We start from the raw sequence: 10,533 nt of genomic DNA, 5'->3' as shown, positions 1-10,533 counted from the left end.
TATATATATATATATATACAATATTATGCCTCTGGCAATGTGGGACTTTGAAGGTACAGTCAACTTTATTATGAATTTTAATAGAGAAGAATACAGCTTTTTATAATCATTTGGAGATCGTTTTATTTTTATATTTTTTTACATATTTTTTTTTTTAAATTGAAAATTATATTGTAATAATGATGTTACACTTAAGGAAAAATTAGTATTTGTGTGTGTGTGTGTGCGCGCGCGCGCGCGCGCGAGCGCGTGTGTGTGCGCGCGCGTGTGTGTGTGTGTGTGTGAAAAATAAAGTTAATAAAATTCTTCACATAATTATGAAATCGCTGTCAGATATATATGTTTTGATCATTTAAAAACTAATTCAGAGAGTTGTTGATCCAACTCTGAACTTAGTTTTTAAATAATAAGCATAACTGCAGCGATTTCGTAAATTATTATGATACTTTTCGGTTTCCATGAAGTAAAATAAAGAAATGTAGAGATAATAAAAATTCGTTAAAATTTTCACAAGAGAGTATGTAAGAATTTTTTCAATTTTTATACAGTCCAGAACATTGTAAAAAATCTGCATTGAAGTTCAAAGTCCCAGGCTGCTGATGGAAGATGCAAAATTACATATTGTCGACAAAGAATACACTTACAATATTACGAATTATTTAGAATCAATTGACGAGCTTAGGAGCAGACGAAGTGCTAACCGAGGAAGAAGTCCGAAATACACAGTTGTTTAAAAATAAAAAGTTACCTGCACCAAAATTAGCTCTTAATTGTATCGGTGGACAGAACGCAACTGAAATAGTGAGACATCTTGCCCATGGTGGTATTATGGTGACTTACGGCGGTATGTCTAGAGAACCATTAACTGTACCAATATCCGCACTTATATTTAAGGTAATCCAACATTCCATTTGTAATTAAAAATTGTAAAAAATATTTGTCAAGTTTAATTAGTGCAATTTATATAATTCCAGAACATATCATTCAAAGGATTTTGGATGACAACCTGGACAAAAACAAATATGGATTCTCAAGAGAGATTGAATATGTATAAGAATTTAGCTGGTTTCTTTATAGATAAGAAATTACAACCGCCACCATATAAATTGGTGCCTTTCCGTGAATATCAAGAAGCTATTGCTAAAGCGCTCAGTTTCGACGGTCGAAAGGGCGTAAAGTATATTTTAGATTTAACAGAATCTTAAAACGTTTTTTATACATTTGCTACTTTTTCATTCCTATTAGTGGATTTGATATTAAAACTACCATCTTAGGATTGTGCAATATGTGCATATTGTTTTTCTTATGCTTCTGATAAGATTGAAGCAAATTAAAATATTGTCTTGTAAAATAGAATAATTTTTCATATGAGAATATATTTATTTCTAAAAATATCGGTGTATAAATATGCCAGAAAATATAGGAAAAATAATTGCATTGCGTTATATGTCTCAGTTAAAATTTTAAATCATTCGATCTCGTCGAGAAGATCGAGCAAGTCCATACTGCGTTTCAAACCTTCGTGCTCATCCTCGAAAAAATCCGCATATACAGTATCAAGTTTGGCTTTGTAATCTTCGTTCAATTTTGGCTTTCCGTTTTCCACGTTATTTCGTTTAGCGTTGTTTCCTTCGATGTCAGTTTCCTTATTTGCATTATTTACAGTCTCTTCATCCATGTTTGACAATAAATTAAGCGTGAATGGTCTCTCGTAATTAGTTTCCTCAGTTCCCAGCTGAACAGCCAGCATGCCTAATTCTGCTTTCGTGCCGCAGTCTCTTACGAACTGTTGGCTGTCTCGCATTGCGCTCTCCGTTAAGCCATATGTTGGTAAGTATCTATAAAAAAAATAATAATTTCTATATCATGTGATCGGTACTTGTATTTTTTTTATTACGTGTTTTCTTACATATTTTTGCCTAATAACGTCTTTCTATCACCAAAGATATCGAAGGATCCTCCGCAACACGTCTCAGGGCTCACATCTTTAATCCTCATGATGGCTAGAGTGTTTCCGTGCTCTACGTATTTCTCATCGTATTTTTGAGGTACTACGTTAAAGCTGGCGTCGTCATTTTGTAAACCCCGTCGCAGGAGGATTGAAACTCGCACATGGTACGGTTCCAATTCTTTCAGGCAACTCTCCCGTGCATTCCAGACTTCTTCGAAAGTCAGGCAGCCATAAAACTGCGCTTTGAAAAGTGAACAAAAATCTTCGTTGAATTGAATATTGTTAAATTGATTATACTTAGTTATATACTCACGCTAACAACCATCTGATGCACCATGCTGACGCACTTTTGTGCATTTACATCGTTGACTATGTCGCGCATTCCGTCTATGTGATTCAGAGTGATGAGAATGATTTCTCTGGGTCCAGTAGCCGCCCTCAATTGATACTTCACCATCATGATCATTAGATCGAATAATTTGTCCATGCTACTCCTGTCTAGTTTCATGATAGATGAAAGAGCGACGCTTTCCAAAGTGGTGCGTAACTCTGATATTCCGATCATCGGCGATTCTTCGAAAATTGGCGATAGTATTTTAGGATTTAGCAAAGCGGTTGTTACGTCATCTAATACTGTAATTAAACTAGTCTTATAGTTGTATCAGCTTAAATATAAAAAAAATATTTTTTTAAGGTTATATATTTTATTTTGACTATATAAAAATAATTTTCATCAATTTTAAAATATAAGAATCTTTCCAAAAAATAATATGTATATTTATATCTGTCATAGTATCTTGATTCAGATTGAATGTACGTAATTTTGATGAGATCTTAAAAATTGTAAGTGTTTTATTTAAAAATTGTTTAAAGATAATACTGTATAAAATAATTCCTATTTAAAAATTGTCTAAAGATAATATTGTATAATTGTATAAAAGATTATCATGTGTGTTGTTATGAAAGATTACTAGTGTAATTATAAATTATATCATTTGTACAAAAATATTAGCAAAATATTTATGGAATATTTTCTAAATATATTCGAAAGTATACTTTCGAATGTATCTTCACCTTGTACTGTCTTGTCGACATCGATCTTTTGCGCCTTCAGTCTTTGTCGCAAAACGTACAACATCTCGCCGCCCATATTTAAATACAGAATGGGTGTTGAATGCAAAGACATTTTTGCAGAAGCGATCTTTGTTTGACAATTATTGTCAGCGATACATGTATCGAATAAGTACACGTACGCCTTACTGAAGCAAGTAAGTCGATGCGTCGTCTTGACGACGTAAGTGTACATAATACTTCTAACTATTACGATCGGTACCGAGACTGCACGAAAAAATTTACGTGCAAACCTTTCTTAATAGAGACTTAAAAATCTTATGCAGAAACGTTTTATTAAAAATTTTATAAGATTCGCAAAAAACTTGAGAGATGTATATATTTAATCTATTAATATGTTTTTTCTTGATGAATATTATTCGATAAGAATTAATGTTAAAACTTGTCATACAATACAAAATCTTGCAGCAATATTGTTGCAACGTTGTAATATTGCTGGAATGATTTGTGCTGTGTGGAAAACAAGTTAAAATAAGCGATCCCTAGAAACATTTTCTCAGAATTTTTGCATGAATTAAAACACTTCAGAAATATTGGAAGGAAGTCTACAGCTTTTTTTATAGAATTTTTTTTATATGTAAATTTTGAAATATTCTGTGAATTATAAGATTTTTTATTTTTATAATTGCGGACAAAATATCGTGAATTTTTTTAGATTTTATAAGATTTTATTAAAAATTATAAAATGAAAAATCTTAGAAAACTTAGATACATGAAAAATCCTAGAAAAAAAATGTACGTTTTCCATCACTTCTGATAAAAATGTTCCAATTTGTATAAAAAAATTGGAGAAATTTAGAAACTTATTTAAAAAGTTACAAAATTATTCACAAATTTTGAAAAAATTTGAAATTTGTATAATATTAAAATACATGAAAAATTCTGAGAAATTTTTTATCAGGGATGAAATAGAAAATCGTTTACTCTGGAAGAAATTTTACCTCGATATTATTTTGACAATACGTTGCAATTATTTTAGTAATGCAACATGTTAGATTATATCTTGTTTAAATCAAATTTCCCGCGTTGTATATAGATATTTAAGTGTTGCCAAATCATCGCTAGTTACAGAAAAAAAGAATTACTAAATCAGAGACATTCTTTTGTTACTGAACTGGCGGGCGTCCAAGAATCCATCCTAACTTAATCTACGTGGCAGCAATTCTATAAGATAAAAGAGAAATAAGTGGTTTTCGTATTCTATAATTGTTGGCAATTTAATCGGGTGAGTTTTTTACTGTCTACAATCAATCAATCGTAATATCATCAGTAGAAATGTTGCTTTCGAAAGGAGTTGCATTCAACAAGTTGACTCGCCTGTCTAGTCGTTGTGTATAGATGATGCTCTTTTTTTTTGAATACCGGCAAATAATAACAATATAAAAAGAAATATTACAAATTATTTCGAAATAATATACATACAATGTAATAGGCAATATTTAATAGGAAAAACTTACAAGTTAGATGAAATATATTGAACATCTATTTGATGCAAATATTGAATTAGTATCAAATCGTGTTCAATCCGTAAGTCCGTGTGTTGGGGTTAAATTGATCCAAATATATGAACGAACGAAATATTGAAGAAATATTAGAAATACTAGAGAAATATTCTAAATATATGTATCTCTTTTAAGTTCTAATGCATAGAAATTACTATTTTAGAATTAAAGCATATTTAGTTTAAAATTATTTACAAATAAAAATTAATAACTTCGTTTACACATGAAATATAAATAATTCAAAACGTGGATTAAATTAACCCTTACGGACTAATCTGAAAATTTAAAACAAATGTACAATGTCATAGTGCTGATTATTAAAAAATTGAATGTTTTTTTTCTAGATTCTGTCCTACATAAAAGTATTACAGTAATATAATATTAAAGCATTTTTAAGAAAACAAAATGGATAAAATACAAAATATGTTAAATGCCAGATTGATTGCAGCAGGCAAGCATATTGAACTGTCAAATAAATTTATGAAATTAAAGACTGATCAGGAACGTATAGTATTTACTTTGAATCTAATGCAACAATATGATATAGTTCCTAGTGCAACTGGAATGCAAAAAAATGCCAAAGAATCTGAGAAATTGCGGGAGGAAGGCAATAAAGTTTTTGTCACAGGCATCTTAAATAACACAACATGTATCAATGCTTTGAAATTATATACGAAGAGTATAGCCTTTGCACCTTATCCATCTGAACAACTTGCTTATAGTTATGCTAATAGATCAGCAGTTTTATTTAAATTAGGCTTGTATTCAGAATGCATTCAGGATATTGACAGAGCACTAGCTCTAAGTTATCCTGATAATCTAAGAGTAAAGCTTTATCTGCGTAAAACAGAATGTTTAATGATTATGGGAAATCATTCTGTAGAAGACACACTTAAGGAGGCACAGCACTGGCTGGAGAAAATGTCTATGAATGATACAAGTCGAGAAAGATTAACAGCAAAGCTTGATGTTTTACACAATAAGACTACACAGATAAAAGTAAATAAGAATATAAAAGTAAAAACAGAAGAAGCTCCTGCTCTTCCTATTATTAAATCTCACAATAATGAAGTTCCTTGTGCTTCAGATGCAGTAGCTATAAAATATAATGAGCGTTACGGCAGACATGTTGTTGCTACTCGTAAAATTCACCCAGGGGAGGTAATTGCCGTGGAGAAACCTTATACATTAATATTAGTGCAAGAAAATACGCAAACGCATTGTTCTAATTGTTTAAGGGTGTGTTGGGCAAACATACCCTGTAACTATTGCACTTATGCTATGTATTGTTCAGAAGAGTGTAGAAATATCGAATGGGAGAAATGTCATAATATAGAATGTGATGTCTTCCCTGCTGTGCTTGAATATTCCACCTACAACCTCGATTTGTGCAGCATAAGGCTTACTGTGCTTGCTTTAAGAGAAGCTGGTAGTATTGAGGAATTAAGAGCAATGGTAAAAGAAGTTGACGAACACGATGGTATTTATACTTTTTTATAACTTATATAATATTTATACTTTTTTTCTTAAATAATGAAGTGATTCGTAATATGTCATTATTTTTCAGATCCACGAACAAAAGGTTTTTCTCGAGATGGAAAGTTACATAGCAATAGATACATTGGCGTGTATAGTCTTGTGACAAATACCGAGAAAAGATCCGTCTCTGATCTCTTCAAGAGATCTTTTGATACTTCTTTTTTTGTATACTTTTTAGCGACGCGTACTGTGATATTTGGTGCTAAATTACCAGAGGATTTAAGCGGACTGGCAAAAAACAACGATGTTACATTTATTGGTAGTCTTATTTTAAGACATCAACAAATAATCCCCAGTAATATGCATAGTGTATGATATCAGCTATGTATTCTAATACACTATATTGATATTATGTGCTTTATTTATTGTTTTTTACATCGTTCTCCGATGTGTTAATGATTTTTTAACTTTTGCTTCTTTTAAAACTTTGGTTAATTTAAATCTGATATTTGCAGTTTGGTGAAACGCAAGGTTTAGAATATCTAGAACGCGGTATAGCCGCTATGCCATTTTTTAGCTTAATTAATCATAGCTGCGATCCAAATATATTAAGACACTCGAGACCTGAGCATATAGTGATATATGCTATGTATCCCATTGAAAAGGGCGAGCAGGTATTAAGTTATTTATATCGTATAAATTGTTGATTTATTGCAGTATATGTTATCTCGTTACAGTTATTAGATAATTATGGCAAACATTATGCCGTCATGTCAAAAGCACAGAGGCAACAGAAGCTATTCAAACAGTATTATTTCATCTGTGATTGCATACCTTGCCAGGAAGATTGGCCCTTATATGTTGAATTACAGTCATACCAAGTATAATAAATAATAACTTTAATTAATAACAACACAGGTCTGCAAACTTTGAAATTTTTTGTGTTATTTGGAAAAGAGAAAAGTTTCATCCCATAGTTTTTCATGTGCTGAATCCGAATCCATAAGTGGAACTGTTCTATCACGTCAGGCTTTTGAGAAAAATAAGGTTAAACAAATTTTTATGTTAAAGTAAATAGTAAAGTATCATGTTTTATCGATATTTTTATATTAAAGCATAATTTGTTCAAGCATTAATTTGTGCTCTTTTCAAGATATCGCACATTGAATTCATCAGTTATGAACTTTAAAAATAGTAAAAAAACGTGTTTCAACTTTATTTTTCTAAAAACCTGATATGATAGAATATTTTCTTTTATGGATTCGGATTCAGCACATAAAAAAATATGGAAAACTGCTATTCTTTTTTTCCAAGTAGCAAAAATGCAGACCTGTGCAATTTGTACATTTTAATTGTGTATTTTAATAATAATATAATGTTTGATTTGTTTTGGATGTAGACTTTAGTGAAGAAACCAGAGGATAAGGCTAAGATAAAAAAGGCGTTAAAGAAATTTAATATGTATGTTGATTTAGCAACAATAGGCGACGTGCCGAACAGACCTTTTATCATTAAAGACTTGCTGAAAATGGTACAAGCATTGCACGATTGTGCGCCGATGCCTTGCGAGGAAATGAGTAATGTCATCGAAACATTAAAACGAGTATATGACTTCAATGGGAATATATGTGAGATACCACAAATACAAAAGTAAACGCGTTATATTTTTCGATTGATGAAACAACGTTACCATTTTTATTCGTGTATGATTAATAGCCAAGAAGAGCATTTTAAACTCTTTTCAGAGAGAAAAATTAATATTTTTTACGATGTATGTATCGTAAAAAAAATTTACGATTATTTTTTGGTGAAAAAATAATTTTTAAAGAGATATTTTAAAAAATATTTTAAAAAGTTTATACAGAAACAATGTTATACTCATTAAATGTAATTTTTTGACATATGTGTTATATTTTTAAAAGATTAAAGTTACGACAGACAATACTGTGCGTTTATATTTTCCTTTTCTTGTCCTATGTGAGTATTATTTCCTCATGTATCTTTTCATTCTGTTACGTATGCAATTGAAGGAAGATATAAAAACGATATAAATTGCAAATAATATTGAGGTAGTGTAAAATTGTAAAATACAACATTAAATTAAAAAATTTGATATATGATCGCCTATTTATAGTTATTTAAGTTGAGATAGTATATATTATTGTGTCAACGACAACCAAGTAGTGATTGTTAAAAGAGTCGTCAATTCAACTGATCGATGCGTTGTTCCAAGATTACTACTTAAACTTTCAAAATTCTCGCCGCTTTTGTACGTAATCCGCCACTCCACTCCTGGATATACAGGACTATGTTTTTGAAAATATTGTTCCAATACCTGCTCCGTAGTGATACCTGTTAAAATTGAGCAAACAATTATATTGAGAAAATATTCGATAGATATGATGAGAAAAAAAAGAGCTTGAAGACATTGTGAAATGAAAGTTACAATGTAAGCGTACCGAGAGAGGTTGTTTGAAGACCTTCCAGCATGTGAAAACCATCTCCGCCTTTTGCAAGGAAATCGTTTATGAACACGTTGTAAGTGGTATTCTTTTGGAGTTCACTGTACGTTGGTATTCGGCAAGCTGCGCATTGAACATGGACTGAAACTACCCTTGAGTTCCGTGGTCGATTCACGTCGTAAACCACCTGCAAAACATGTAAATTTATCTTTAACGAAACACAGAGTAGAACAATAATCAAAGTTTTAGTTCAAATAATTGTCAAGTGGAAGTCATAAAAATTAATAATTGAATAATTCTCTTTTAAAATAAAGAGATTTAAAAAAAAAGTTGAACTATATACCTGCAATCCTGAATATTGCAAATAAGCACCGAATAAATTTCCAGTAGAAGTTATGTTGTCGATGTTATGAACGCTCCACTCCAGCATTGAAAGAATTTGTTCTCCTGTCATGGAAGCTTTGACGACGACATTTCCGAAGGGCAAGACACTTATGATATCTCCTCGAGTGACCTGTAAGTAATTTTACGATAACAGTTTGCGAATTAACAGGATCCTCTGATGAAAATTTTTCTCAGAGTCTTTACACGAGAATTGGAGAACACTTTTTAGGACTACTTTTTATATATGTGAATTCTGAAATATTCTAAGAATTCTAAGATTTCTCATTGTATAATTTTTGAAAAAATACCTTAAACTTTTTTAGATTTTATAAGATTTTATAAGAAATTATACAATGAAATATCTTACGAACCTAAGAATATTTCAAAATTCATATGAAAAATTCTAAAAAAAATACATACATCTTCTCTATAGGGTATTTCTGAAAAGTATCCCAATTTGTATAAAAAAATCTGAGAAATTTTTTAAAAAGTTAACAAATTATTTAAAAATTATGAAAATTGACATAAAAATTGCGAAAAATTATATGAAAAATTCTGAGAAAAATTTTTCATATAATTTTCACAAGAAATGTAAAATGCATATCAATTAACCTGATCGTTTCTGGCTCTGGTGATGGACGATCTAATGCTGCCACTATTCTGCACTGCGATGGCGGTATCTGTCCATCCTTCCTTATTAATATGTTCTCCGGCGTACTACGAACAAAAAAAGCACATTAATCTTTATCAAGATTATTTCGTAATGTTGACAACTAGAAAGTGCAGTTCACTATATATCAGTTGGCGATCTTACGTAATCGATTATAGCATCGCAAATTAAATTTCCCATATTGCATTCTTGCCGTCTACAATTCTTACTATCTCCATCCAGAAGTACTCGTGTTTTTCCAATCACTTGCTGTTGCAACTGGTCGATGAGTTCTCTTTTGTCATTTATCATTCGTACTACATCTTCCGCCTGTAAGAAATAATATAATAAATATCATAAGCTTTTATTTTTTGGAGAATTTCTGTACATGCAATTATTATTACACTGCATTAAGAGTGTGTTTATTTATATTTATATATGCAATATATAAACATATCTCTACTCGTTTTTTTCCGTAATTATCTTTTAAAGTACACAGAGAAAAAGATTTCTTTGGATGTAATAAATTTTATCGTATCCAAATAAATTTGTTATTTGGAATGGTCCAAACAAACCAATGTTTGAATCAATAAGTGTGATTGTTTGAATTTGAAACAATGTATATATCTTTGTCTTAAATACATTATTTGTTTGAACAGATAATATCTATCTTCAATATTCGCGTGATCAACTACGGCACAAACAATTGATGTAGCACTGCTCGTTTAATTCAGTTGTTAGATGTATAAGCTATTGTTTCTATATTTTCGGTCAAAAAATGTAACGACTGTTCTAAGAAAGCAATTATTTGCATGGAATAACCTCTATGAATATATATTTTGCCATTTTCAAATAAATAATTTGTTTCATTGTTTGTATTCATTGTAACCAAATAATATATTATTTAATTGAAAGATATTATTTCAAATAATGTTATTTCTGTCAAGCAATAGAGATTTTTCAAATGAAACAACA

At 30.5% G+C, this 10,533-nt stretch overlaps 4 protein-coding genes across 7 annotated transcripts in view; 2 read left to right on the top strand and 2 right to left on the bottom strand.

Annotated features, from left to right (window-relative positions):
• LOC108765569 (probable trans-2-enoyl-CoA reductase, mitochondrial) overlaps positions 1-1,250 on the top strand; it is a 3,449-nt gene extending 2,199 nt beyond the window's left edge. The window contains exons 4-5 of the mRNA XM_018514340.1: positions 664-894; positions 975-1,250. Coding sequence (XP_018369842.1) covers positions 664-894; positions 975-1,205 — 462 coding nt within the window. The 3' untranslated portion in view covers positions 1,206-1,250. The remainder of the gene's footprint in view (positions 1-663; positions 895-974) is intronic.
• Positions 1,251-1,460: 210 nt separating this feature from the next.
• Positions 1,461-3,334, bottom strand: OSCP1 (Organic solute carrier partner 1). The gene is made up of 4 exons (XM_018514339.1): positions 3,026-3,334; positions 2,265-2,584; positions 1,910-2,187; positions 1,461-1,838 (listed from the first exon to the last, which is right to left on the bottom strand). The coding sequence occupies exons 1-4, from the start codon at positions 3,255-3,257 to the stop codon at positions 1,469-1,471; spliced, it is 1,200 nt and encodes a 399-aa protein (XP_018369841.1). The 5' UTR covers positions 3,258-3,334; the 3' UTR covers positions 1,461-1,468.
• A 1,614-nt stretch (positions 3,335-4,948) lies between these two features.
• LOC108765566 (SET and MYND domain-containing protein 4) lies at positions 4,949-7,828 on the top strand. The gene is made up of 5 exons (XM_018514333.1): positions 4,949-6,064; positions 6,152-6,432; positions 6,579-6,737; positions 6,801-6,944; positions 7,463-7,828. The coding sequence occupies exons 1-5, from the start codon at positions 4,990-4,992 to the stop codon at positions 7,715-7,717; spliced, it is 1,914 nt and encodes a 637-aa protein (XP_018369835.1). The 5' UTR covers positions 4,949-4,989; the 3' UTR covers positions 7,718-7,828.
• A 114-nt stretch (positions 7,829-7,942) lies between these two features.
• The window catches only part of LOC108765567 (protein 5NUC), an 11,122-nt gene continuing 8,531 nt past the window's right edge, over positions 7,943-10,533 (bottom strand). For all 4 annotated transcript variants that reach the window (XM_018514337.1, XM_018514336.1, XM_018514334.1 and 1 more), the window contains exons 5-9: positions 9,724-9,888; positions 9,522-9,626; positions 8,869-9,039; positions 8,523-8,712; positions 7,943-8,415 (exon numbers count right to left, since the gene is read on the bottom strand). In XM_018514337.1, the coding sequence (XP_018369839.1) occupies positions 8,222-8,415; positions 8,523-8,712; positions 8,869-9,039; positions 9,522-9,626; positions 9,724-9,888 (825 nt within the window). In that variant the 3' untranslated portion in view covers positions 7,943-8,221. The remainder of the gene's footprint in view (positions 8,416-8,522; positions 8,713-8,868; positions 9,040-9,521; positions 9,627-9,723; positions 9,889-10,533) is intronic.

The sequence above is a fragment of the Trachymyrmex cornetzi genome, unplaced genomic scaffold, assembly GCF_001594075.2.
Source record: "Trachymyrmex cornetzi isolate Tcor2-1 unplaced genomic scaffold, Tcor1.1 scaffold5, whole genome shotgun sequence".
Lineage (NCBI taxonomy): Eukaryota > Metazoa > Arthropoda > Insecta > Hymenoptera > Formicidae > Trachymyrmex > Trachymyrmex cornetzi.
This window is presented reverse-complemented; position numbering and strand designations above follow the sequence as displayed.

Excerpts from the sequence above, each read along its gene's own strand:
- LOC108765566 (XM_018514333.1), top strand. The coding sequence starts at position 4,990 with ATGGATAAAATACAAAATATGTTAAATGCCAGATTGATTGCAGCAGGC. Across the intron at positions 6,433-6,578 it reads TCCCCAGTAATATGCATAGT|TTTGGTGAAACGCAAGGTTT; the intron begins GTATGATATCAG and ends TGATATTTGCAG. Across the intron at positions 6,945-7,462 it reads TTGAATTACAGTCATACCAA|ACTTTAGTGAAGAAACCAGA; the intron begins GTATAATAAATA and ends TTTTGGATGTAG.
- OSCP1 (XM_018514339.1), bottom strand. The coding sequence starts at position 3,257 with ATGTACACTTACGTCGTCAAGACGACGCATCGACTTACTTGCTTCAGT. Across the intron at positions 2,585-3,025 it reads TGTCGACAAGACAGTACAAG|TATTAGATGACGTAACAACC; the intron begins GTGAAGATACAT and ends GTTTAATTACAG. Across the intron at positions 2,188-2,264 it reads TGCATCAGATGGTTGTTAGC|TTTTATGGCTGCCTGACTTT; the intron begins GTGAGTATATAA and ends TTCAAAGCGCAG.